The following is a 27,595-nucleotide window of genomic DNA, read 5'->3' as shown; positions in this document are numbered from 1 at the left end:
GTATCTTATTTTCATCTCTTCGTCCCCCGCCATGAAAGTTTGAGCTAGCAACGTCGCCGCTTCCAAGGTCAAATCCTTGTTCTCAATTAATTTGCGGAAAATTCCCGCATAACCGATGCCCTCGGTAAAGAAGTCCCTTAGCATCTCCCCCCTGCAGGTGTCTGTGAACTTACAGAGGCTGGCCAAACGCTGGACGTCCGCTACGAAGTCCGGTATGCTCTGTCCTTCACGACGTCGGTGGGAGTCGAATCTGTGTCGGGCCAAATGTATGCTACTCGCTGGTTTGAGGTGCTCCCCGATCAATTTGCTAAGTTCTTCAAAGGTTTTGTCCACCGGCTTTTCGGGTGCTAATAAGTCCTTCATGAGCGCGTAAGTCTTTGGTCGCAGCTGGTCAAAAGATGAGCCCTTCGCTTGTCGGCCGCTGCATCCCTCAGTCATTCTTTTGTAACAAAGCTTTGCTGAAGCCTCTCGACAAAATCGTCCCAGTCTTCCCCAACACAGTACCGTTCCTCTGTGCTAACAGTGGCCATTCTCATGGGTTGTGAATTCCTGTTTCTCGTCGCCAATGTAAAGTCCTTACTCTACAGTATGAAACCACATGAGGCACATTCTGGGGACAAGGTCACTCTGTGACCTTAACTCTTTATTCACAGGACTCCAAAGACGATGACCCTGCGTGGGACCTCCCTTTTTATACCTGTGTGATCAGGTAAGCAGTGTCTCCCACAAGTTCACCCCTTGTGGTCAAGGTGTGCATCTAGGTTGAGAGTATACAGTAATACAGTGGTGTTACATTGTGGTTACATACATGACAAAGGGGATATCGGGGCTGGCTAGCTTGGGGCTGGGAGTGCGGCAGAGAGATCATGAGGGGAGGGCGGTGGATTGCGGGGTCAGGCCGGCGATTGCGGGAGTCAACAGCGAGGAAGGACTTCAATTTGCTCACGTCGTAGTTCTGAGCATGTGCCACCCGGTGGCCAGGAATGGTTATGGACGAGGGTAGTTCTGGATAAGGGAGTTCTGGATAAAGGAAGTTCAACCTGTAATAGTGCTGGCCCATAAAAGCTGGCATTTGAGATATCGTATAGGGTTTAAGGGTGGGACATGGAGAGACAGACCAGGGTTGCCAATCAAGTGGCTGCACAGCTGCAGCACCGGCTGCCCTCGACCAGAATGGAAAAATATATCTTTTGAGTCAAGCAGGATGGTTTTATAAAGAAGATTAAGGACAGCGACTGGATGTGAGGCAAATGGGAGGAAAAAGCAGGGGCTGAGGCACAGCCAGGAGTGGGCCGTTAACAAACCAAAACTTGCTTCTGGACAAAAGTAGGACAGGAGTGCCACAGAAGATCATTATTTTTATTAAAATTATACTAATAGTTGGGGTCAAAGTCGAAGTTAAATCATTTTTATTAAACTGCTGATTCGAGGTAATCAGAGCAGGGAGAAAGGCTGGTGGTTGATTTGTTTTTTTAAATGGGAGCTTCGAAAGGTGGAAAAGTGTGTTTTAAAAAAAAAATGTAAAATAAAAATATACATATAAATTATAGTTTCAAAGTTACCGGCACAGAACCAAGATTGCATCTGGGCCGAGATACATTTCAGAGTTGGTTCACAGAGGTTTCCAGTAGCCAGATTGTGCAGTTATAGTGATTCTACTCTCATAGGCTGTCCCATTAATGGGAAAATCTTATTAAAAATGTGACAGGGCAGGCACCACTAGATGTAACATTGGTGTGCACACAATTAACATGGAATTCTTCAAGAGGAATATTGACAGATGACAGTAGTTGAGGAAATTGATAGATGGAGAAGCATCTTAGTGAAAAGAGGGCTAAAGTTTGAAATTGAATTGTGCACGACTTGGGGAGAGTTTTTCTCCAGAAATGATGCGGAAGGAAGTGGACATACCAATTTTAATGATGTATAGATAATTTTGCCAAATTGACGTTGGGGCTAGCATAACAGGAATGATCCTATTTAGATTTTAGATTTTCCTTTCCTTTAAGATTGTTATCTCAAACAGATTTTACTACACCATGACAGAAGGCCCAATTGATTCCAGCCACACTCCAACCAAACTTATGAAAATACAGGTAATAATGCTGTCCCAGGTAGTTATCAAGGAACTTGGACAACAATCCACAGATTCTATGGGCCCAAGTTTCCACACGCGACTAGAACGGCGCAGTCCCGACCTGGACGCCTGTTTTTCGCGCCACAAAGTGCGCCTAAAAAAACCTCGGTATTCTCCACCTCCCTGCAGGTCCTCTGGCCCGAGGCGCAGCCAGCACGAGCTGTGGGGGGGTGGAGCCAGGTCCCTGCGCTGAAAACAGTGCCGGGACCTCTGCACATGCGCGCTACAGTGGGCACGCAAGTGCAGTAGCTCCAGGCGCCGAACTGTGTGGGAGGGGCCCGAAGCACGCAGCCCCTAGCCCTGGCCCAATGGCCTCACTGGGGCTGCGTGAATAAGGCTCCTCTCACGGCCAGCTCCTGCTTCCCACCCCCCCCCCCCCGACCAGACCCCCCCGACTGGACCCGACCCGACCTGCGCTCCTGTTCCCGCTCCGCCCCGCCCGACTGGACCCGAGCTCCTGTTCCCGCTCCCCTCCCCCCCCGACTGGACCTGACCCGAACTCCTGTTCCCGCTCCGCCCTCCCCCCCGACTGGACCCGACCCGACCCGCGCTCCTGTTCCCGCTCCCCGCCCCCCCGACTGGACCCGACCCGACCTGCGCTCCTGTTCCCGCTCCGCCCCCCCCCCCCCTGCCCGACTGGACCCGAGCTCCTGTTCCCGCTCCCCTCCCCCCCCGACTGGACCTGACCCGAGCTCCTGTTCCCGCTCCGCCCTCCCCCCCGACTGGACCCGACCCGACCCGCACTCCTGTTCCCGCTCCCCGCCCCCCTGACTGGACCCGACCCGACCTGCGCTCCTGTTCCCGCTCCGCCCCCCCGCCCCCCCCCCCCCCCCCGCCCGACTGGACCCGAGCTCCTGTTCCCGCTCCCCTCCCCCCCCCGACTGGACCTGACCCGAGCTCCTGTTCCCGCTCCGCCCTCCCCCCCGACTGGACCCGACCCGACCCGCACTCCTGTTCCCGCTCCCCGACTGGACCCGACCCGACCTGCGCTCCCCCCTCCCGGACTGGATCCGACCTGACCTCCCCCCCTCTCTCTCCCCCTCTCCCCCCCCGACCCGACCCGACTCCCGCTCCCGGACTGGATCCGACCTGACCTCCCTCCCTCCCTCTCTCCCTCTCACCCCCCCCCCGACCCGACCCGAACCTCCCCGACCCGACCCAACGCCACCTACCTGTAAATCTGTTGCTGGGGACGGGCCGTTCAGCCTTCGGTCCCGAAAGGCCTGCCTGAAGCACTTTCACACAGGTAGGAAGATGGTTTATTTAATCTTTTCTTTGCTTATAAATGTTTATTCAGGTTGGATTTATTTGTATAATATTTGTATAAGTATAAATAAGGATTTATTATAGAATTTAATGACTTCCCTTCCCCCCCACCTCGTTCTTGACGCCTGATTTGTAACCTGCGCCTGATATTTTAATGTGTAGAACAGGTTTTTTCAGTTCTACAAAAATCTTCACTTGCTCCATTCTACTTTAGTTGGAGTACGTTTTCACTGTGGAAACTTTCAAATCAGGCGTCAGTGGCCGGACACGCCCCCTTTTGAAGAAAAAATTCTGTTCCAAAGTAGAACTGTTCTACCTGACTAGAACTGCAGAAAAAAAAATGTGGAGAATTGGGATTTCTAAGATAGTCCATTCTCCACCAGTTGCTCCTAAAAATCAGGCGCAAATCATGTGGAAACTTGGGCCCTATATGGTAGCAATTTGAGCTTTCGTGAACAAGCTGTAACTTCCTTTATGTAGCCACCTATCTTCAGGGTAGATTTCAGAATGGCGATGCCATACAAGATGACACCACAGAGGCTGGAAGCAGACTCTTCCACACACTCAGTCAAAATGCTGAAAACACATTGGCATGGCTTCCACCTCATAATACTGCTGTGTGAGGACAGCAGTTTTCTTCTCGTGGCTAGACCCATAAAATCCTCATCTCTGTCTTCCTCAGTAGAGCTGGGAGAGGGCCGTGCTCACTGGTGAGCTCTGTCCTGGACTGTCCCTGCCACCAGTTGATGAATGTTTCACCATGTGCAAACCCCTCTCGCTCACTACCCCTTGCAGAATGCCAATGTCTGAGCTGGTGCTCGGAGGGATGGAGCATGTAACACTGCATTCTCAAGAGGGCTGTGCTTTTCAGGGTTGTCTTCTTCTGCACAGCCTCTTGCTGTTGAGAAGGATCTACACAAAAGTGAAGAGTTAGGATGGAAGATAGAGGGTTGACATTAGCAGGTGATGGTGTTGAAAATGTAGGTTGAAGTTTCTAAACTTTCTGCATATTTGCTGAGTTGAATGAAGAGATACATATACTATACAGACATCCTGCATAGGTACATCGCCAGCCTCTCCTTCCATGATACTTATAACTTTGCCTGGGCCAGTGATCTCAAGGTTTCCTGATCAGTCTGTATGAAGCCGATGAAATTTTGGACTCCTCCAACCATCCTTTCTCTGGCATTATGCAGTCTTGTCCTGCAGAAAGAGAGTGTTAGTGAATGGCTGTTGAGATATGTAGTGCTTGTGTGGATGTCTTGAGAAGCGATGAAGAAACAAGATGGAATGAGGATGGGAAGGTGATGAATGTAAAGGGAAGTGTGTGTAATGTGAAGTGAGGAGGGAGTGGTGGGAGTAACATTATTTGTGCAAGAATGTGAGAAGAAAATGGTGTTAGTGTGTTGTGTAAAGAGCCAAAAAGAAGAGATGAATGTGTTTGGAATAAGAAAGCAAGGTGTTTTAGCATGCCCTTATGATTGTATGATGAAGGATGTGGTGGAGGTGAAGGAATTATTTAGAGTGGTAGGATGGGGTGAGAGGAGGAGTGTTGTGAGGTGCTGTTGAGAGAGAAGTGGAGAGGTGAAGATATGGACTCGCTCTTGCTGCTTTTGTGAAGTAATTGAATCTATGGGCAAAGTTTCCTCTAAGATACTGTGCGTGCGCAGACACGCAGCAATCGGAAGATACTGAGGAGGACACTCACAAGCTGGACACTCCCTCCAAGATACTGTGCATGCAACAGCCGAGCAGCAAATTTTGTACCGCGCAAAAAAAAAATTTAGGAGGAGCATTGGTTTTGCGGGTGATGCTGGTAGCCCCACTCCTGCAGGCCTGATTCCCACCCTAGGTTAAAATTGGGGCTTATGTCCCTGGTCACGTCCTTCACTTCTCTGACACTGGTTTTACATCCCTATCTGGAGTAAAACTAAAACGGGGAAGGTGGCCCAATCGTGGCTAACAAGGGAAATTAAAGATAGTGTTAAATCCAAGGAAGAGGCATATAAATTGGCCAGAAAAAGCAGCAAACCTGAGGACTGGGAGAAATGTAGAATTCAGCAGAAGAGGACAAAGGGTTTAATTAGGAGGGGGAAAATAGAGTATGAGAGGAAGCTTGCTGGGAACATAAAAATGACTGCAAAAGCTTCTATAGATATGTGAAGAGAAAAAGATTAGTGAAGACTAATGTAGGTCCCTTGCAGTCAGAATCAGGTGAATTTATAATGGGGAACAAAGAAATGGCAAACCCAGGTGAACAAATACATTGGTTCTGTCTTCATGAAGGAAGATACAAGTAACCTTCTGGAAATACGAGGGGACCGAGGGTCTAGTGTGAAGGAGGAACTGAAAGAAATCCTTATTAGGCAGGAAATTGTGTTAGGGAAATTGATGGGATTGAAGGCCGATAAATCCCCAGGGCCTGATAGTCTGCATCCCAGAGTACTTAAGGAAGTGGCCCTCGAAGTAGATGCATTGGTGATCATTTTCCAACAGTCTATCGACTCTGGATCAGTTCCTATGGACTGGAGGGTAGCTAATGTAACACCACTTTTTAAAAAAGGAGGGAGAGAGAAAACGGGTAATTATAGACCGGTTAGCCTGACATCAGTAGTGGGGAAAATGTTGTGATCCATTATTAAAGATGAAATAGCAGCACACTTGGAAAGCAGTGACAGTATTGGTCCAAGTCAGCATGGATTTATGAAAGGGAAATCATGCTTGACAAATCTTCTGGAATTTTTTGAGGATGTAACTAGTAGAGTGGAGAAGGGAGAACCAGTGGATGTGGTGTACTTAGATCTTCAAAAGGCTTTAGACAAGGTCCCACACAAGAGATTGGTGTGCAAAATTAAAGCACATGGTATTGGGGGTAATGTACTGATGTGGATAGAGAACTGGTTGGCAGACAGGAAGCAGAGAGTCGGGATAAACGGGTCCTTTTCAGAATGACAGGCAGTGACTAGTGGGGTGCCGCAGGGCTCAGTGCTGGGACCCCAGCTATTTACAATATACATCAATGATTTAGATGAAGAAATTGAGTGTAATATCCCCAAGTTTACAGATGACACTAAGCTGGGTGGCAGTGTGAGCTGTGAGGAGGATGCTGAGAGACTGCAGGATGACTTGGACAGGTTAGGTGAGTGGGCAATTGCATGGGAGATGCAGTATAATGTAGATAAATGTAAGGTTATCCACTTTGGTGGCAAAAACACGAAGACAGAATATTATCTGAATGGCGGCAGATTAGGAAAAGGGGAGGTGCAACGAGACCTGGGTGTCATGGTACATCACTCATTGAAAGTTGGCATGCAGGTACAGCAGGCAGTGAAGAAGGCAAATGGTATGTTGGCCTTCATATCTAGGGGATTTGAGTATAGGAGCAGGGAGGTATTACTGCAATTGTACAGGGCCTTGGTGAGGCCTCACCTGGAATATTGTGTTCAGTTTTGGTCTCCTAATCTGAGGAAGGACGTTCTTGCTATTGAGGGAGTGCAGCGAAGGTTCACCAGACTGATTCCCGGGATGGCAGGACTGACATATGAGGAGAGACTGGATTGTCTGAGCCTGCATTCACTGGAGTTTAGAAGGATGAGAGGGGATCTCAAAGAAACATATAAAATTCTGACGGGACTGGACAGGTTAGATGCAGGAAGAATGTTCCCGATGTTGGGGAAGTCCAGAATCAGGGTACACGGTCGTAAGGATAAGGCGTAAGCCATTTAGGACTGAGATGAAGAGAAACTTCTTCACTCAGAGAGTTGTTAACCTGTGGAATTCTCTACCGCAGAGAGTTGCTGATGCCAGTTCATTGGATATATTCAAGAGAGAGTTAGATATGGCCCTTATGGTTAAAGGGATAAAGGGTTATGGAGAGCAAGCAGGAAAGGGGTACTGAGGTGAATGATCAGCCATGATCTTATTGAATGGTGGTGCAGGCTCGAAGCGTCGAATGGCCTACTCCTGCACCTATTTTCTATGTTTCAATATTTCTATGTTTACCCCATGTGCCCCCACCATTGACAATCATTCTATCAACTACCAGATCTTTTCCTTCTGGAACTCCCTCCCAAATTCCCTCATCTTTACCTCTTCCCTCCCTGCTTTGAAAAGCATACTACAGATTTAATCCTCAACCATGCTTTTGGCTCCATCCCTTAACTCCATTTACTTGTTTCCCTCCTGGTGTTGTCCATTCATTCCTCATTCTATGAATTGTTATGTTCATCTTTCTGGAATGAAGAGCACTACGTAAACGCAAGCTGTTGTTAAGGTATCTTTTAAATTCCAGAAGTAAAACATATTTGTGATTGCATAACCTTTTTATTCTTCTCCCACAGAATGTCGAGTGGTTAAGTCCACTTCTTACACTAAAGTTCCTGGTGCAGGTGGTGGTGCTGCAGGTGCAGGTGGTGGTGCTACAGGACGAAACAGTATCACAAAGAGCCCTGGGCCATCACGACGTAGCAAGTCTCCAGCTTCTACTGGCTCAGGTAATCAAGAGAACATGACCATTTCACATTATATTATTGTACATATTGCTTATTTCTGCAATAAAATCAACACTTTCACAAATACAATTAACTAAGAAATTGTATTTTAATAAACATGGAGAAGGTAGGAACAGGAAAATGTTATTGTCCAACAAGCTGAACTATTTTTTGGTTGATGTCTAGCCACTTTCCTGCATTCTCTCTATATCTCCACTGTAGAGAATATATTTTGATGATAAACTATGAAAGCAGAACTCATTTGCTTAATTATTATTTTTATCTTGTAATTAGATTATAGACTTGAAATTGCTTCCTTGTTATTTCTAATATACAAATTTAACTTCTATGGTGTTCCCTGAGGTAAAAACATTTTTTCCCCTATCTTCCTCTTACTGTAACTCTGCTTTTCTCCCACTCTCTAATTTCTCTCAGTCTCTGTCTGCTTGTGTTCCAATCTTGCAATCTCCCCCTGTCTCTCTAGCCTTTCATGCTTTCTCTTGTTACCACCTATGTCTTACTTATCTATTACTCTTTAACACTGTGTAAGTCTCTCTTTGTCTGTCTTCTCTCTCTGTATGTCTCTCACACACATTCTGTCTTTCTCTGTCTCTCCCTTTTCTCTCTGTATATGTTCGATAATGCAAACTTTAGCATCTATTGCACTTGTATACATGAGGTGCTAGCTCCCAGTATTATGGAGTGTTGAGACCTGAGACCTCTATAGAGTACCCAAGTCACTGTTACTCTGCTATATTACTGTCATTGGAGAAAGGAATTTAGAGAAACCGTTTGAGTTTTCCTGACAGCTTCTTAAAGCTTAACTACATCAGTGCGTTTGTCCAGTGAACAGCGTCAGTGTGCTGGTTTGCGAGCAGCTATGGGTGTTCCTATGGGATACCTCTCTATTTGCAGGTTCTAGAGGAGGGGATCAGAAAGTTTAATTTGTATCTTAAGTGCTTCATTAGAACCCATCTTTAAGCTGCCATCTGTATGTGCAAAGCCCTGCATTCATATCTGGACATTTAGAAGACACCTGCATGTGGAGATTAAAATTCCTTAAGCTAGACTTGGGAACCCCTACCAGGCCAGAATAGCTCTGTTGGTGGCTGTGAAGGTGACAACTGCGTTGAACTTTTATGTAGCAGGCTCCTTCCAAGCAACCACAGGAGATCTCTGTCATATCTCCCACCTTCAGTCCACACTTGCATCATGCAGGTCACTGATTTATTGTTTGCCATGACCAGTGAGTTCACTTGTTTCATTTTGGAAATCATCCTGACACAGGAAGGAGCCCTCCATTACTACCATGCAGCAGGAATCCTCCGAGTTCAGGATATAATTGACTATCTTCATGCAGCACAGACATGAGGTGTTACTCCCAATGCTGCTTCATTCATGAACAGAAATATCTACCATTCTGGGTCTCATACACAGCTGCTCTGTGACCATAGGAACAGAATTATGCACTTGAATGTCTGTTATCCTGGTAATTCCTATGATTTCTTCAACCTGTGGCAATCAAGAGTGGTAGCATCATTTAAAGGGCTATGAAAACTGCAAGGGTGGGTGCTGGGGCTGTAGCTGATGACACCTCTACATAATTGAATGACACGATCTGACAGAGATAGAATAATGGGCCTGGACAGATTAGGGGAGTACTACAGAATAGTCCAACCAAGATTTCAAAAAGATTATTGTAACCTGTTATGTCCTACACAACTTTTCCCTACAAAGTACCTAGCCATGGAGCACACAGGAACAGAAAAGCAACAACAGCCAGAGGAAGAACACAAGCCATCTGCAAGACAGAGGATTTGCCTGGGTAGCAAACAGTTCAACCAGCAAGCGTTATCAGAGAGATTCTAACAGACCAAACCTTTATTTAAATAACCTATAGCTCTGATGTACAATGGTCATCTCCGGAGCAGCAGACAGCAGTGGCCAAAATGTCTGAAAGTGCAGCAACCTTTGGCGTCTAAGCAGCTGGAATAGCCCCAGACTGTTGGACGCATCTGTGGAGGTCCTCTTGACTGAAGTGTGGGTCAAAAGAGCAAGACTGTTGGGGACTGAAGGAAGGAAGCCTCACAAGACACTGGTTCAGGCTGCATAGAAGGAGTTGGCAGCGACAATCATCTCAACAAATGCCACAAAGTGGCAGAAGAGGTTCCATAACTTCACAAGAGTAGCCAAGATAAGTCAAAAGACTGATGCCAAAATATTTTGTATCCCTTATGGAGTCATCACTCACCTTCTTTCCTGTCATACTCTTTCTCTCTCAGCACCTGGATATCAAGGGAAACTCGAGCATGCAGAGGGCAAGCTCTATAAACACTCATGCACCATCTTAACTAACGATCTGTCAACTCACATTGCCTTCTACAAGGACTTCTGGTAGTCTTCAAGGACGCTTCATTTAAAGAGGACAATGCAGATGCTCCTCTCGTCGTTATGGGATGTATGCACTCATATGGGACAGGAATCTATACCACTCACAAGCCTTTAAAATTCTTTCCTCTCCCTCCAAAGGAAAATTTCACCCATAACCATCGCTTGAGAAGTGCAACTGGGAGAGGAGCACCACCACTCAAAACTCTGAGTCCTCAGGAAGAGGAGACCTTAGACATCATAGGCAGGCAGACAGGAGAGACTGTCCAAGACATCAAGGTTGGAAGCTGATCAACAGAAGATTGGTAAAGGCTGGGCAAGACTCATGAAGGCTTCATGTGCCTTCTGAAAGTATTGCAATTCCTCGAAGTGCAGCAACAATTTCTTCAAGGAGAATGTCACAGTTTAAAAACTAAATAAGCTCTTCTGTATTCACATCATCAGGGGTGCCTTGGAGATAGAGACTGGCCACTCCAGTGACTACCCAGGCACTTCCAGAGACAAATGTCCTGCCTCATCTAAACCCACAACTCCTGCCACTTCATCAGCAATTCAGTCAGAGCATCTTACGTGTGCATGCACCAGCCTAGAGACATCCACTTGGGAAGAAGTAGTTAGTGAGTCAGAAGGGATGTCACTGGAGAAAGCACTGACCATTAGTGAGAATGATGACCTGGGAGTAGAAGAATGCCGTTCCTCCACAGAGGGTAGAGAATTGACAACCCTCGACCAAGGAGTCTAGGGACCTAGACTAAGGCCCAGACTTCAAAAGAACTGTGATTAAGAAGTACTGATTTCATGTGGTGATAGTGGAGAGGGTTCAATGAATATGGTTCAGAATGATGCAGAAGTGGGAGGACTCGAGTACCTACATCTGCAACACATTGCAAGAAGCTTCTCATGACCTGTGGAACACGCTGGAGATGGTGACAGTCTGGAAGATTTCTGCAGCATTAAGATGCTAGGAACAACTTCTAAGGACATTGTTAACTTCTGAATTGTAGAAGCATAGAAATTTAAGGCACAGAAGGAGGCCATTCGGCCTACCGTATCTGTGCTGACCAAAAGGAGCTATCCAGCCTAATCCCACTTTCTAGCTCTTGGTGCATAGCCTTGTAGGTTACATCTTCAAGTGCATATCCAAGTACTTTTTAAATTATATGAGGGCTTCTGCCTCTACTACCCTTTCAGGCAGTGAGTTCCAGACCCCCACCTACCCCGGGTGAATTTTTTTTTCCTCATCTCCCCTCTAATCCTTCTACCAACTACTTTAAATCTAGGCCTCCTGGTTTCTGCCAAGGGAAATAGGTCCTTCCTATCCACTCTATCTAGGCCCCTCATAATTTAATATATCACAATTACTGTTATGCATGCAATAACTGTTAGACTGAGTACTGTTTAACTCCAAGAGGTATGACCTTGGCTCTGCTTTATTAAGGCCCAAAATTACTAATATACAAAATGGCTGGCCTTTTATACTTGGGCTGCACACACTTGCATGCAGCCCAATGGCCTCCAACAGTGACGCCATCTAGTGGCTAGTGATCTCAAAAGTACATACATGACAATACCCCCCTCTGAGATATTAACAGTGTCTTTTACAAATTGAGACAGTCTGGTGTTTTACGCTCCCGGGTTGACTGTCTCAGTTCAACTCCAGCCTTGGGTGAGTGTTCAGTGTCTGTTGTGACTGGTGGCTGGATGGCTGACCTGGTGGGAGTTGCCATGGCCATGTTAGGGATTGAAAGTCCATTTTCATTGAACATGTCAGTGATTGAAAGTCCCGATTCACTGATGACCACTGAGTCCCCTGATGACTGGGGTTAGGTTGGTTGGTCGTCAATTGTCTCTTCCTCCGACTGTTCCGGTTCGTCTGTGTTCCACAGCTTTGTCTGATCCATATGTTTCCTGCATGTTTGCCCATTTTTCAGCTTAACAATAAATACTCTGTTGCCCTCCTTGGCCATGACAGTACCAGCGATCCACTTGGGACCCCGACCATAATTCAGAACACATACAGGATCATTTACAGAAATATCGCGTGACACAGCTGCGCGATCGTGATACCCTTGCTGACTTTGTCTTCTATACTCAACATGATTATTCAAGTCAGGGTGTACAAGAGATAGCTTGGTCTTAAGACCTTTCTTCAGCATTAGTTCAACAGGTGAAACCCAGGTAAGCATGTGTGGTCTTGTCCTGTAACTAAGCAGTATGCATGACAGGCGGGTCTGCAGTGACCCTTGGGTTACTCGCTTCATACTCTGCTTTATGATTTGGACAGCACGTTCTGCTTGCTCATTGGATGCAGGTTTGAACAGTGCTGACCTTACATGTTTGATACCAATGAGTTTTATGAACTCTTGAAATTCCTGACTGGTGAAGCACGACCCGTTGTCACTAATAACGATGTCAGGCAGACCATGTATCGCGAACATGACACTCAGATTCTCAATGGTAGTTGTGGATGTGCTGAATGACATGATTAGACACTCTATCCACTTTGAATATGCATCCACCACAACTAAAAACATCTTCCCCAGGAAGGGACCTGCAAAGTCTATATGGATCCTGGACCATGGTTTGGACGGCCACGACCACAGACTCAGTGGCGATTCCGCTGGTGCTTTGCTGAGCTGCATGCAAGTGTTGCACTGATGCACACATGATTCCAGCTCAGAGTCAATTCCTGGCCACCATACATGAGACCTGGCAATGGCTTTCATCATAACAATGCTGGGATGTGTGTTATGTAGCTCACGTACAAATTTCTCTCTCCCTTTCTTGGGCATAACAACACGATTGTCCCACATATACAATCCGACTGAATAGACAGTTCGTCTTTGCGACGAATGTAAGGTTTGGTCTCTTCGCACATTTGCTTGGGTATGGTAGACCGATCACATTTGAGGATGCAACTCTTCATCACCGATAAAATCGGGTCCTGGCTGGTCCAGGTCTTAACTTGTTGAGCCGTGACAGGGGTTCCTTCACTCTCAAAAGCATCCATAACTAACTATAGGTCCGCCGGTTGTGACGTTTCCACCTCCGGTGTGGGCAACGACTGATGGTCCACAGCATCGACACAATTCTCGGCGCCAGGTCTATGGCGAATGACATAATCATAAGCGGATAATGTCAGCGCCCACTTCTGGATGCGGCATGAAACATTGGTATTGATACTTTTGTTTTCAGAGAACAGTGAAATGAGCGGCTTGTGATCTGTCTCCAGTTCAAACCGAAGACCAAACAGGTACTGATGCATTTTTTTAGCCCCATACACAGGCTAGTGCTTCTTTCTCTACCATGCTGTGTAGGCTCTTTCCACTTCAGACAAACTTTTTGAAGCATACGCGACTGGTTGAAGTTTACCCGACTCATTAGCTTGTTGGAGAACGCAACCAATTCCATATGACAAAGCATCACAGGCCAATACTAAATGTTTCATTGGGTCATAATGTACCAGCAGCTTGTTAGAGCAAAGCAGATTAGTGGCTTTCTCAAAAGCTCTGTCTTGAGACGCACCCCATACCTAGTTGTTGCCTTTTCTTAGCAGCATGTGTAGTGGCTCTAATAAGGTGCTCAATTTAGGTAGTTGAGTAGACCCAGGAACGACCGCAGCTCCGTCACATTCTGCAGCTTGGGTGCATTCTTGATGGCCTTAGTTTTCGCGTCCGTGGGCCTGATGCCGTCAGCAGCAATTTTCCTCCCCAGGAATTCGACCTCTGGTGCCAAGAAGACGCACTTTGAGCGTTTAAGTCTGAGTCCCACTTTGTCCAGACGATGTAGAACCTCTTCCAGGTTGTTCAGATGTTCCTCGGTGTCACGACCTGTGATCAGGATATCATCTTGGAACACGACGGTTCTGGGAATGGACTTCAGTAGACTTTCCATGTTCCTCGGCCGAACAAATTCCAAAAGGGCACCTGTGATAAATAAAGTCTTTTATGCGTGTTAATGCACGTAAGTCTCTTCGACGTCTCGACCAGCTCCTATGTCATGTAGGCCAGCGTCAAGTCCAGTTTGGTGAACGACTTCCCCCCCAGCTAGCGTTGCAAACAAGTCATCAGCCTTCGGTAACGGGTACTGATCCTCTTTCGAAACCCTATTGATCGTAGCCTTGTAGTCTCCACAGAATCTGACTGTGCCATCACTTTTCAGCACAGGAACAATGGGGCTGGCCCATTCATTAAATTCAACCGGTGATATGATCCCTTCACGCTGGAGTCTGTCTAGTTCGATTTCGACCTTCTCCCTCATATACGGAACTGCCCGAGCTTTATGATGGACGGGTCTTGCATCCGAGTCCACGTGGATCTGCACTTTGGCTCCCATTAAGTTGCCGATGCCTGGTTCGAACAGCGAGAGGAACTTGCTCAGTACTTGGGCACATGTATCTTTCTCCGACGACAGTGCCTTGATGTCGTTCCAATCGCATCTGATTTTTTTAAGCCAGTTCCTGCCGAACAGCATTGGGCCATTGCCTGGGACAATCCATAGCGGTAACTCGTGAACCGCACCGTCATACGACACTTTGATTGTGGCACTGCCAATCACCGTTATGAGTTCTTTGGTGTACATGCGCAACTTGGCATTGACTGGACTTAGCCTGGGCCTCACAGCCTTAGTATCCCACAGCTTGTCGAATGCCCTCTGGCTCATTATCGATTGACTCGCCCCCGTGTCCAGTTCCATCGATACCGGCACCCCATTAAATTTCACGTTGATCATTATCGGTTTGCTCTTAGTTAGGAATGAGTACAGTCCATACACTTCCTCCTCTGGTATCTCGGATTACGTATCCGGATCCGTGCTAGTCTGACCATCATTCTCCACGTGGTGTGTCGCAGCACGCTTGCTCATCTGCGGACACTTGCGCTGGAGATGCCCCACTCTCAGACAGCCTTTGCAACTATATTGCTTAAATCGGCACTGCTGGTGCCGGTGATTTCCCCCACAACGCCAACATGGAGAAATCGGACGCATTCCCGCTGGCGGACTTTGGGCAGCCATAGGTTTTGCGTACACAGTCGGGTAGGCCCTGCCATGTGCTGCTCTGCTGAACGCCGAATCAATCACATTTATAGTACTTGCCGAGTTTCGATTTTTTATTGACATCTGTTTTAGACTTCTATCCGTCATAATGCATGACTGAGCGATCGTGATGGTCCTGTTCAAGTCCACCGCCAGTAGATTACGCAGGATCACCACGTGGTTGATGCCGATTACAAAAGTCCCACAGCATGTCTGCCAACACAGCCCCGAACTTACGCAGTCCCGCTAGACGTCTCAGGTCGGCAACGAATTACGCCGCATTCTGGCCCTATGAACAAACGTGCGTGTAAAATCTCGAGATGATGATGCCTTCATCTGGCTTAAGGTAGTCCTGTACCAGTGTACACAATTCTTCATATGTCTTCTCTGTTGGACTCACAGGCAGGAGTAGATTCTTTATCAGACCATAAATTTTTGGACCGCAAACCATGAGGAACACCGCCCAGCGCCGATCTGCGTCGCCGACCGCCTCCATTTTGTTGGCCACAAAGAACTGGCTCAAACGGCTCACAAAGTCTGTCCAATCTTCTCCTTCCACGAATGGCTCCAACAATCCAGTTGTGCTCATTTTTGCACGTAAAGGTTCTTGTTGCCTCGTCGGCAAACGTTGTGTATGCAATAACTGTTAGACAGAGTACTGTTTAATTCCAAGAGGTATGACCTTGGCTCTGTTTTATTAAGGCCTAAAGTGACTAATGTACAAAATGGCTGGCCTTTTATACTTGGGCTGCACACATGTGCATGCAGCCCAGTGGCCTCCAACAGTGACGCCATCTAGTGGCTAGTGATCCCAAAAGTACATACATGACAATTACTTCCCACCTCATAGACACCTTTGTTCCAAAGAAAACAACCCCAGCTTATCCAATTTTTCCTCATTGCTAAAATTCTCCAGTCCTGGCAACATTCTCATAAGTCTCCTCTGTACCCTCTCTAGTGCAATCACGTCTTTCTGTAATGTGGTGACCAGAACTGTATGCAGTACTCTAGCTGTGGCCTAACTAATGTTTAATACTGTTCTTACATAACCTTCCTGCTCTTGTATTCCATGCCTCAGCTATTAAAGGAAAGTATCCCGTATGCCTTCTTCACCACCTTATGTACCTGTCCAGCTATCATCAGGGATCTGTGGACATGCACTCCAAGGACCCTCTGTTCCTCTACACTTCTTAGTATCCTACCATTTATTGTGTATACCCTTGCCTTGTTAGCCCTCCTCAAATGCATTACCTTACGCTTCTCCAGATTGAATTCCATTTGCCACTTTTCTGCCCACCTGACCAGTCCATTGCTATCTTCATGCTGCCTACAGCTTTTTTCCTCACTATCAACCACATGGTCAATTTTTGTATCGTCTGTAAACTTACTCATGCCCCCTACATTGAAATCTAAATCATTGATATACCACAAAAAGCAAGGGACCTAGTACTGAGTCCTGCAGAACTCTACTGGAAACAGCCTTCCAGTCACAAAAACATCCATCGACCATTACCATTTGCTTCTGCCACTGACCCAACCTGGCACTTTCCCTTGGATCCCATGGCCTTTTACTTTTCTGACTAGTCTGCAATGTGGCAGAAGTTGCAGCTTACACTGCTGCCATAAATGGTTTGATAAGAACACTTTCATAGGGTTTCCAAGACCTGGCTGGGACTATACAATCTGTGGTGACATGGAGCAGTAGCAACTTTGATGACTGTACTCTACACCAATGGGCTACAAGAGTGGTCTAGCTATTGTGTGACAATTAGTCTACTTATTGCCCCACCCAATGCCTACAAATGGGGGAGCTTCAGACAGGGGCCCCGCACCTCCTGTCACTACATCAGCAAGGCTTCCAAAGCAGGTTCCTCTGCGACAGCAGCTTCACTGATATGAGTCACCTCAGGCCCTAGGTTTCAGGGGAACCATCGCAACCACACACCGCTCAACCTCATCTCGCTCAGGGAGCATCTTGTATGAATAGTAGATGAGGAGCTTGAGAAAGTAAATTAGCTGACACAAAAAGGTGTTAAATACTTGTAGTGATTGGAATTTTTGGCTGTTTTTGGTAAATGTTCTGTTTAAAAAAAAAGAACACATTTGAGCACTTGGAATTTTGAGTTCATTTCTGTGCATGCTTTCAACTTAGGTTTTGAATGATGGCAAGGAAATGTAGACTTTTATTTATTTTATGAAGGAACTGTGCAGAAATTTTTGACAATGAGGGACCTTGTGAGGGGTGAGGGCAGAACAGGTAGGTGTGACGTGGCTTTATTTGGTTGAGCCATCTATCATTTATTGGGCTATCAGATGTGTCCTCCTTTCTCTGGCTGCTGGATATTCAGTTCAATGTCCTTTCCTTCCTATGCACCATCCTTATGCTATGGGGAGGCAAGTCCTCCTACTCCCTCTTCATTGTCAACGCCGTCAAATTCCAGAAACAGCAAGCCTTCTTCATCACAATGTTATAAATGCACTACATGCTGCAATGATTCCTGAGACTCTTGTTGGGCTGTATTGTCGGGTGCCACCAGATTTATCTGATCACCTAAAATGAGAGTTCAGAATGGCTGCTCTATCTCAGTTCTTGTAGTGGTATTGTCCTCATTATGGGCTTAATTTTCCCCAAGCCCATTTTCTGGCATATTGCCAGAGTTATGCTCGTCTTTCTAGGCCAGAAATATTTTGCCAAAGTTCCTCCGATGTATAATTCGAATTTGGCGCTGCGCAGTCACCTCGGTGGCGGGGGGGTGGGTGGAGCCTGCTGTCTGCGCCGAAAAATGAAGCCGCACTTCCACGCATGTACAGAAAAAAAAGACATGCTCAGTACAGCTCGGATTTTGCAATTGGCCATTTTTAAAGAGCCAGTTGTTGAACTTGAGGCCAACCCTGACGATGCAAAAGAAGATTCAGACGCGGACGAGCCTGAAGAGGAGAACATCTTCCAATCCATGGAGGGGGAGGGGATGAAGCTGAATGAAGCTCTCACTTTGTACTGACTTTGGAGGAGGTGCCATTCATGGAGGTAACGGCCCCTTCCGTGACTAGTGGTTTGAGTGTTGGTGGGACATTCTATGCTTTCACACCTTCCGAGGTTGGGGGTCCCAGTGGTGTGGTGCAGCGAGACACACCCAGGGTCCCACCTTCCAAGGTTGGGGGTCCCAGTAGTGGGGTGCAGCAAGGCACACCCAGGGTCCCACCTTCCGAGGTTGCAAGTCCCAGTAGTATGGTGCAACGACGCACACCCAGGCCCCACCGTCCCAGGCTGTGGGTCCCAGTGTTGGGGTGCAAGCCACACCCATGGGGAGGAGGGGAAGGAGAGCTCGACCGCCCTCTCCTGAGGTGCAGGACCTAACAGATGTGGTTCAGATGATGTAATTGAGTACGGAGAGCATTGACCTTACCCGATCACTCCTGGACGCCATCAGTGGGGTGAGTGAGGAGGTAGCAGGACTGTCGGGAGAAGTAACAGCAATGACACGAGAAATGGGAACGCTATCCGGGACCATCAGTGAGGAAATAGTGGCCATAAGGGAGGGAATGTCACAGGTAGTGCAAACCACATCACTGACCATGAGGGAGGGAATGTTGCAGGTAGTTGAGACACTGTCAGGGTGCATGAGGGACAGCATGTTGGAGTTAGCTGCTGCAATAAGGGAACATGCCCAAACCCGACGTCCATTGACAGAATCAAGTGTCACTCCCACTCCAATCCCCACATCAGCCTCTGAAGAGCCCAAAGCCGGGCCCTCCAACTTGCTGCCTGTGCCCTCCAACTTGCCACTTGACGCTACGCCCCCACTCTCGAGGTGCGCAGTACCCGAGATGTTAGAAAAAATAAGCTTGATTTCAAGCCCAGAAACACTGCGCCACCACCTGCGGGCAGGGGTGGTGTGTCCAAGACCAAGCGCAGCGGGCTGTCTTAGAATAAGGGGGATGAGAGATGGGTGGGTGCAGCCTTTCTTTGCTGTTGTTGTTGTAACTGTTCTCAAATTAAAAGTTTTTGGTAAGTTATGTAAATTTACAAGTTTATAAGTGATCTTAAAGAGTGATATTAAAGTAAAGTTTGATACAAGAATAATTTTATTAAAGTTAAGTACTTTATAAACTTTTGAATAAAATATATTTTACATTAAAACTGAATCATGTTCCATTAACACAACACAACATTACAGAACAGCTCCAAGCAGTAAACATGTCCATTGGAATAGTTGTCGCTGAGCCCTCAGGCATCAGTAAAGCGTTCACGGATGAGCTGCTGGCGCAAGGCTCGAGCAATCGTTAAAGGAGCACAATGGCCTGCCCCCCTCCCCTGTCGTGCTCCGGCCTCAGGCACTTGTATGGCTTCCTCATCCTCGTCGTCCTCCTCCTGCTCGTCACCTGCATCTTCCACCTCATTATCATCAGCCACTCTCACCACAGGTAGTTCTTCCACTACCAGGTGCTGCTACCTCATGATGGCTAAGTTATGCAGCATGCAGCACACAACAGTCTGACCGACAATCTCACGGGAGTACAGCAAATAGCCTCCGGAATGGTCCAGGCATCGGAAACACTGTTTCAATATGCCAACAGTCTTCTCAATGATGTTGCGCGTCGCAATGTGCGACATGTTGTATCGACGATCAGCTTCCGTCCAGGTTACACATATGGGTATTATGAGCTAGGTGGCGAGGCTGTACCCTTTGTCTCCCAGTAGCCAGCTGTGCCCTTCTGGCTGCTGCTGCTGAAACATGGCAGATATAATGCTTTCGCATAAGATGAACGCATCATGGGTGCTGCCAGGCTATCTTGCATCAGCTGACATGCTATGATGCATGTCGTTGCATACGAGCTGCACATTAATGGAGTGGAAACCTTTTCTGTTCCTGTACATCTCGGAATCCTTCAAATGTGCTCGCAAGGCAATGTGAGTACAATCAAAGCAGCCCTGTATCTTTGGGAAGCCAGCAATCCTGGAGAAGCCCACAACCCTGTCATGGATTGCTTGAGCAGTCATGGGAAACTTTAGGAAGTAATTCCTACACGCGTTCAGTGCAGCCATGACCTGGCGAATGGAGACATGTGTTGCATGTTGAGAGATGGCTCACACATCCGCAGTTGTAGTTTGAAATGATCCGAAGGCATAGAATGAAAGTGCAGCTGTAACCTTCACTTCAACTGACAAAGCAGTCCTCCTGATGCTTCTAGGTTGCAGGACTGCTTTGACCAACTCACAGATCTCACTTACCAACTTCTTTGCGGAAACACAGCCTTCTGACGCAGTCTGCATCACACAGGTGGAGGTATGAATGCCTGTCTCGATATACCCGAGGTGGGTAAGGCCTCCTGCCCAGCACTCTATAGGTTCTGATGTTCCTGATGCGATGAAGTCGCATCAATTGTCTCCTACATAACACCATGTTGCAGAAGGCTCGCACAAGGTACGGCATTGTCAGTATTGTCCCCATACTTAAATTTAACCTTTTGAAGGAAGCTCAAAACGGCAGGAAAGCAGGCAGCACAGGTTCGCAGTTATCTCTCTCCAGGTCTGTATAGATGGATCACACCCAAATGTCTTGTGACTTCTCCTCTCTTCTCCTCTTTCCCCCGCCCCCACCGCCCCCCCCCCCCCCCTCCCCTTGAGTCTTTAAAAAAGGAGGGAGAGAGAAAACAGAGAATTATAGACCGGTCAGCCTGACATCGGTAGTGGGTAAAATGATGGAATCAATTATTAAGGATGTCATAGCAGTGCATTTGGAAAGAGGTGACATGATAGGTCCAAGTCAGCATGGATTTGTGAAAGGGAAATCATGCTTGACATATCTTCTGGAATTTTTTGAGGATGTTTCCAGTAGAGTGGATAAGGGAGAACCAGTTGATGTGGTATATTTGGACTTTCAGAAGGCGTTCGACAAGGTCCCACACAAGAGATTGATGTGCAAAGTTAGAGCACATGGGATTGGGGGTAGTGTACTGACATGGATTGAGAACTGGTTGTCAGACAGGAAGCAAAGAGTAGGAGTAAATGGGTACTTTTCAGAATGGCAGGCAGTGACTAGTGGGGTACCGCAAGGTTCTGTGCTGGGGCCCCAGCTGTTTACACTGTACATTAATGATTTAGACGAGGGGATTAAATGTAGTATCTCCAAATTTGCGGATGACACTAAGTTGGGTGGCAGTGTGAGCTGCGAGGAGGATGCTGTGAGGCTGCAGAGCGACTTGGATAGGTTAGGTGAGTGGGCAAATGCATGGCAGATGAAGTATAATGTGGATAAATGTGAGGTTATCCACTTTGGTGGTAAAAACAGAGAGACAGACTATTATCTGAATGGTGACAGATTAGGAAAAGGGGAGGTGCAACGAGACCTGGGTGTCATGGTACATTGGTCATTGAAGGTTGGCATGCAGGTGCAGCAGGCGGTTAAGAAAGCAAATGGCATGTTGGCCTTCATAGCAAGGGGATTTGAGTACAGGGGCAGGGAGGTGTTGCTACAGTTGTACAGGGCATTGGTGAGGCCACACCTGGAGTATTGTGTACAGTTTTGGTCTCCTAACCTGAGGAAGGACATTCTTGCTATTGAGGGAGTGCAGCGAAGGTTCACCAGACTGATTCCCGGGATGGCGGGACTGACCTATCAAGAAAGACTGGATCAACTGGGCTTGTATTCACTGGAGTTCAGAAGAATGAGAGGGGACCTCATAGAAACATTTAAAATTCTGACGGGGTTAGACAGGTTAGATGCAGGAAGAATGTTCCCAATGTTGGGGAAGTCCAGAACCAGAGGTCACAGTCTAAGGATAAGGGGTAAGCCATTTAGGACCGAGATGCGGAGGAACTTCTTCACCCAGAGAGTGGTGAACCTGTGGAATTCTCTACCACAGAAAGTTGTTGAGGCCAATTCACTAAATATATTCAAAAAGGAGTTAGATGAGGTCCTTACTACTAGGGGGATCAAGGGGTATGGCGAGAAAGCAGGAATGGGGTACTGAAGTTGAATGTTCAGCCATGAACTCATTGAATGGCGGTGCAGGCTCGAAGGGCCGAATGGCCTACTCCTGCACCTATTTTCTATGTTTCTATGTGACTTCTCTCTCTCCCGCCCCCTCCCTGGGCTCCAAGCCTTCCAATTGGCATCTCGCGCTCGCTCGCTCTCTCTCCCTCCTCCCCCCCCACCCCCCCCGGCTTGTTTTGTAGCCGAACCCCGAGCCACTGTGTCCAGGCGAGAGGCCAATTCTGCTGGCTAAACCTACGACCCTCCAGCCCTGCTTCAAGACGTTTGTTGGTAGCGTGTGAGTGAGTAAAAAAAAATTAGAAAACTTCTGAAATCCAACAAATATACACTTCTATGTTGACAGGTTAAAAAAAATTTGAACTTCATTATTTATTTTGACAGTGTTCTTGACTCCCTCCAAAATCTTCGATTTAAAAACAATGGCATCTTTCAGTGCAGATTTGTGAATGTGCGCTGATTTTCTTAACTCACCAGAAGGTTTTTCGGGAGTGGCCAGATACGCCAACCTAAGAGAAGAAAATGTTGCCAAACAATTGAAAAAACTGGCGCAGACATGAGGGAACGTCCAAAAAAACTGCCGTAGAAAAATCGTAACTAAGTCAGTTACGCCGGCGCAGATTGCAGGGGAAACTTGGAAAAAGATAAATACTCCAGGAAAAACGGCGTGCACCAAAAAAACGGCGCAAATGATCGGGAAAAATTGAGCCCATTATCTGTTCTCCCCCTCTGACTGCGGAAGCCTCACTGGAATCATAAACCATGACCGTAGTGAATGGCCCTGATCACTATTCAACCATCCTGTTGCATGGCTCTGAGAGATGAGGGCTAGTATGGTGCGCTGTCGCATGATGAAAGCATCATGGTACCTCTGTCTATGCTACTCCATAGTAAATATGCTGAACTTTTTAAGCTTTTTAAGGTGTTTTTTTGGCTGGGCTTCATTTGTGTGCCCCTCCTATGAACCTTTTCCAAATGCCTCTAAAGAATCAATGCCTTCTGGGATGTCTTATTCCAATCTAGCTTTTTTCATTCTTATCCTTCTCCAGTTTGTAGTATAAAAATAGAGCGGTCTCCATTGGGAAATCCATGTCTCCAGTGCAAAGCAGTGCTTTGAGCAGAACTAGGTAAACCAAACAGCAAAAATACTTGACTGAATCTCCCAAATATTAAAGAGATCAATATGCAGGCCAAACTTCAAGTAGGAGCACACAAAATGTCCTGCTTAATGTGTTATCCCTCTCGGTGATATCTTCCACTCATACTGCCACTTATAAAGAGATGGTAATTATTTGGGGCAAAAGTTGGGGAAAATTAGCCAGAGGGGTTAGCACAAACTCTTAAGCCATGTATATGTGGCAGATCATGCTCAATTGGGTCTTAAAGGAAACTGGCAACATTTTGGGAGGATAATCATTGGTGCCGTTGTTTTAAGCGGATATTTTGTGGCAGTAGAACCCAGACACCTCACAGCCTTTTTCTATGACCCAAATCTGCCCCACAATGGATGGTACGTCAGAGGCTAATCCAGCCCACTTTGCCTTTCTCTTTTTTTTCTGTTTTTGCAGTTTCCTTTACTTTTCACCTATTGTGAAAATCTGGAGGGGGGCTCTTCGCTGATGATTTCACAGTATTCAACTCCATTCATAACACCTCAGATAATGAACAAGCCCATGCCAGCCTACATATCATTAAGGCTTGGGCTGACAAGTAGAAGGTCACATTTGCACCATATATTTGCTAGCCAAACAGCATATCCAGCAAGAGAAAACCCAGCCACCCTCTGTAACCTTCTTTGGCATCACTATTTCACCAATTCCCCACCATCAGAATCTTGAGGGTCCTCAGTGGCTGGAAGCCACTGGATCAGTCATCTTAGCAGGACAGAAACTGCGCTTACCAACTTCTTTGCGGAAACACAGCCTTCTGACGCATTCTGCATCACTCAGTCCTGGTCTTCCACGACCTAAAGAATAGATGGTGGGTGGAGAAAGCACAGGAGATCTAGCAGCTGGCCGACAGCCATGACGTGCGAGGATTCTTCACCGCAGTTAAGTCCACCTACGGCCCCAGCACCCAAGGCCCCACCCCATTGCTGGCCAAGAATGCTCATTAAGGACACCGAGGCAGTTAGGGCCCGTTGGAAGGAGCACTTCGAAGATCTCCTTAATTGAGACTGTGCCTTTGACACGAGTGTTCTTGACTCCATCTTGCAGCATGCTACCCGCCACCATCTCAGCAAAACCCCAATTCTGCACGAGGTAGAAAAGGTTATCCGTCAGCTCAAGAACAACAAGGCAGCAGGAGCAGGTGGAATCCCCGTCGAGGCACTAAAGTATGGCAGAGAAGCACTATTGGCATGAATACATGACCTCATTTCTCTCATCTGAAAGGAGGAGAGCATGCCGGGAGATCTCGGAGATGCCGTAATCGTGACCATCTTCAAAAAGGGGGACAAGTCCGACTGCGGCAACTACAGAGGAATCTCCCTGCTGTCGGCCACTGGGAAAGTCATTGCTAGAATCCTCCTCAAACGTCTTCTCCCTGTGGCTGAAGAGCTCCTCCCAGAGTCACAATGTGGATTCCATCCACTAAGGGGTACAACGGACATGATCTTCACCGTGCGACAACTACAAGAGAAATGCAGGAACAACAATACCCTTGTACATGGCCGCCTTTGACCTCATAAAGGCCTTTGACACTGTCAACCGTGAGGGACTATGGTGCGTCCTCCTCCATTTCGGTTGCCCCCAAAAGTTTGTCACCATCCTCTGGCTGCTCCACGACGACAGGCATATAGGGTACTGTATGTCCTAACAGCAGTGTTTCAGGAGGCTCAGGTTGTCACATCAGATGACAACAGACATCTGCAGTCTCCTAGAAGAAGACCTGCTGCCTGCTGGATCTCATGCCCACGCTTTACCAGTGGCTATCAAAATCACAACTGCCCTCAACTTTTTAGCCGCCAGACCCTTCCAGGACTCTGCCGGAGACATATCCAGGATCTCCCAGTCAGTGGCCCACAAGTGCATGTGACAGCTGACTGATGACTTGTTTGGCGGGGCCGGTAATTATGTGAACACCGCCTGCGATGACGCCAATCAGAATGAGTGGGTGCTAGGGTTTGCATATCTGGCTGGCTTCTCACAGGTGCAAGGTGCCATGTATCCTACATGGTTACCGCTTGTACTATAACAAGGTATGCCACCAGAGGGTACCGCAGTGAAAGACTTGTAGGTTACCTGTATAGGTGTGTCAGGCCTAGTATAAAAGGCAGGCCACAATGTGTGTGATCCTCACTCTGGAGTTACATTAAATGGACTGAGATCGCTACATTCAAGCGCAACACACTTTCTCGTGGAGTCATTATTAGGAGCATCTGAAGGCACAACAATTGGCGACGAGATTACGGACCTTCACGCGAAAATGGCTAACCTTGGTACATTGCAGCAGTTCGCCGATGGTGAAGATTGGGAAGCCTTTGTGGAGAGGCTCGACCATTTCTTCACAGCAAATGACCTGGCAGGCGACAATCCTGCCACACTGGCTGATAAGCGCAGAGCTATCCTGCTCACCAGTTTTGGGCCCACCATCTATGGCCTCGTCAGGGACTTGCTGGCACCAGCGAAGACAACGACCAAGACGTATGAGGAGCTTTTAACGCTGATCCAAGAACAACTCGAGCCCAAAGAGAGCATCCTCACAGCCAGACACCGGTTTTACACACACCGATGGCCCGAGGGCCAGGAAATCGTAAAATATGCTGCAGACCTCAGGAGGCTGGTGGCACCGTGTGATTTCGGCGACCACCTCACCGAAGTGCTGCGGGATATCTTTGTCATTGGAATCGGCCACGAGGGCCGCCTTCATAAACTACTATCTGCGGATACCACAGTCACACTGCAGAAGGCCATCTCCATGAGCCAAGCATTCATGACCTCGACCTGCGGCTCTAGGCGGATGACTCATCCTCAGGACTCAAACCGGCAAGTACTGTGCACAGAGTGGCACCTTTTAGAGGCTGGACTGTAGAACGTGAATCTTCTCAGGGGAGAGAGAACAGGCCCCCGAGTCCCTTAACTCAGAGTCCGCCAAGGGGGGACTAATCGAGTAGCACCATGCTGGCGTTGCAGAGGGAATCACAGGGCTCACCAGTGTCATTTTAAAGACTATGTATGTAAAGGCTGCAGCACAAAGGGCCACCTCCAGCGAATGTGTAAAAGAAATATGATTCACTGTGTTGATGAAGAGTCTGCAGATGGCCATGAATCCAGCGCAGATTATGAAGCGATAGTGAGGCAGCTCAGCCCCATGATGAGGTATATAGCATGTTTACCTGCAACACCGAATGTTCTCCATTGAGGATGGAAGTCGAGATAAATGGCGTTCCAGTCTTCATGGAAGTAGACAGGGGGGCAAGCCAGTCAGTAATGGATCAAGAAGCCTTTGAGAAACTATGGGACAATCGGGCTGAACGATCCAAGCTGGTCCCAGTTCAGGCAAAGTTGCGCACCTACACCAATGAACTTATCCCAGCCGTTGGTAGTGCGGATGTAAAGGTACGCCATGACGGCGCGGTGCACAAGTTACTCCTGTGGATTGTTGCAGGTGATGGACCAACTCTACTCGGAAGAAGGTGGATGGAGAAGATCCATTGGAACTGGGAAGATTTCATTGCTCCAGTGATTGACGTCCTCCACGCTCAGAGGCAAAACAAACCCCCACCTGAGGTTGAATCCGGCACCAGAGAGCAGACCAGCACAGCACCCGAGGCACAGACTGCTCAGCACGACTGCGTGGAGATGATCCAGCTGAGACGACCCGAACGCACCTTCCAGGCTCCAGTGGCAGGACTCCAGAGGAAGAGAATCGGATCCAAAGGCGACTTCCCAGCTTCGATGGAGGAACCCGGGGAGAAGAGGATCACAGCAGTCGACATCGTGGATCAAAAAAAAAAGATGGCGCCCAAACCACGAGGTGAGGCGCTGAAGAAAAAGATGGTGGTGGCTGGACCACGAGGTGCAGCGCTGATGGAGCAACACGTGGCACCAACCAAAGAAGAGGATTGGGGTAAAGATAGCAAGGCTCTCTTAAAGGAGGCCTGCAACTCACCACACTTAAAGGGTCAGTTCCACACTCTCAGTCAATGTAACAGCAACTGTGAGTTCGATGTAAAATGTTTAATTGATGATAAGAGTTGCGTACCTGCAATAAGCAAGGAAAGGTTGCGCGATTGCGACCATGTAAAATGTTTAATTGATGATAAGAGTTGTGTACATGCAATA

At 47.5% G+C, this 27,595-nt stretch overlaps 1 protein-coding gene across 4 annotated transcripts in view; it reads left to right on the top strand.

Moving 5' to 3' along the window:
- Nucleotides 1-27,595, top strand: part of dclk1a (doublecortin-like kinase 1a) — a 448,638-nt gene that overhangs the window by 279,059 nt on the left and 141,984 nt on the right. For all 4 annotated transcript variants that reach the window (XM_070891561.1, XM_070891563.1, XM_070891562.1 and 1 more), the window contains one exon: nt 7,744-7,896. In XM_070891561.1, coding sequence (XP_070747662.1) covers nt 7,744-7,896 — 153 coding nt within the window. The remainder of the gene's footprint in view (nt 1-7,743; nt 7,897-27,595) is intronic.

Source organism: Pristiophorus japonicus, chromosome 10 (genome assembly GCF_044704955.1).
Source record: "Pristiophorus japonicus isolate sPriJap1 chromosome 10, sPriJap1.hap1, whole genome shotgun sequence".
Lineage (NCBI taxonomy): Eukaryota > Metazoa > Chordata > Chondrichthyes > Pristiophoridae > Pristiophorus > Pristiophorus japonicus.
The sequence above is the reverse complement of the archived record's forward strand: the minus strand, read 5'-3'. Positions and strand labels throughout refer to the sequence as shown.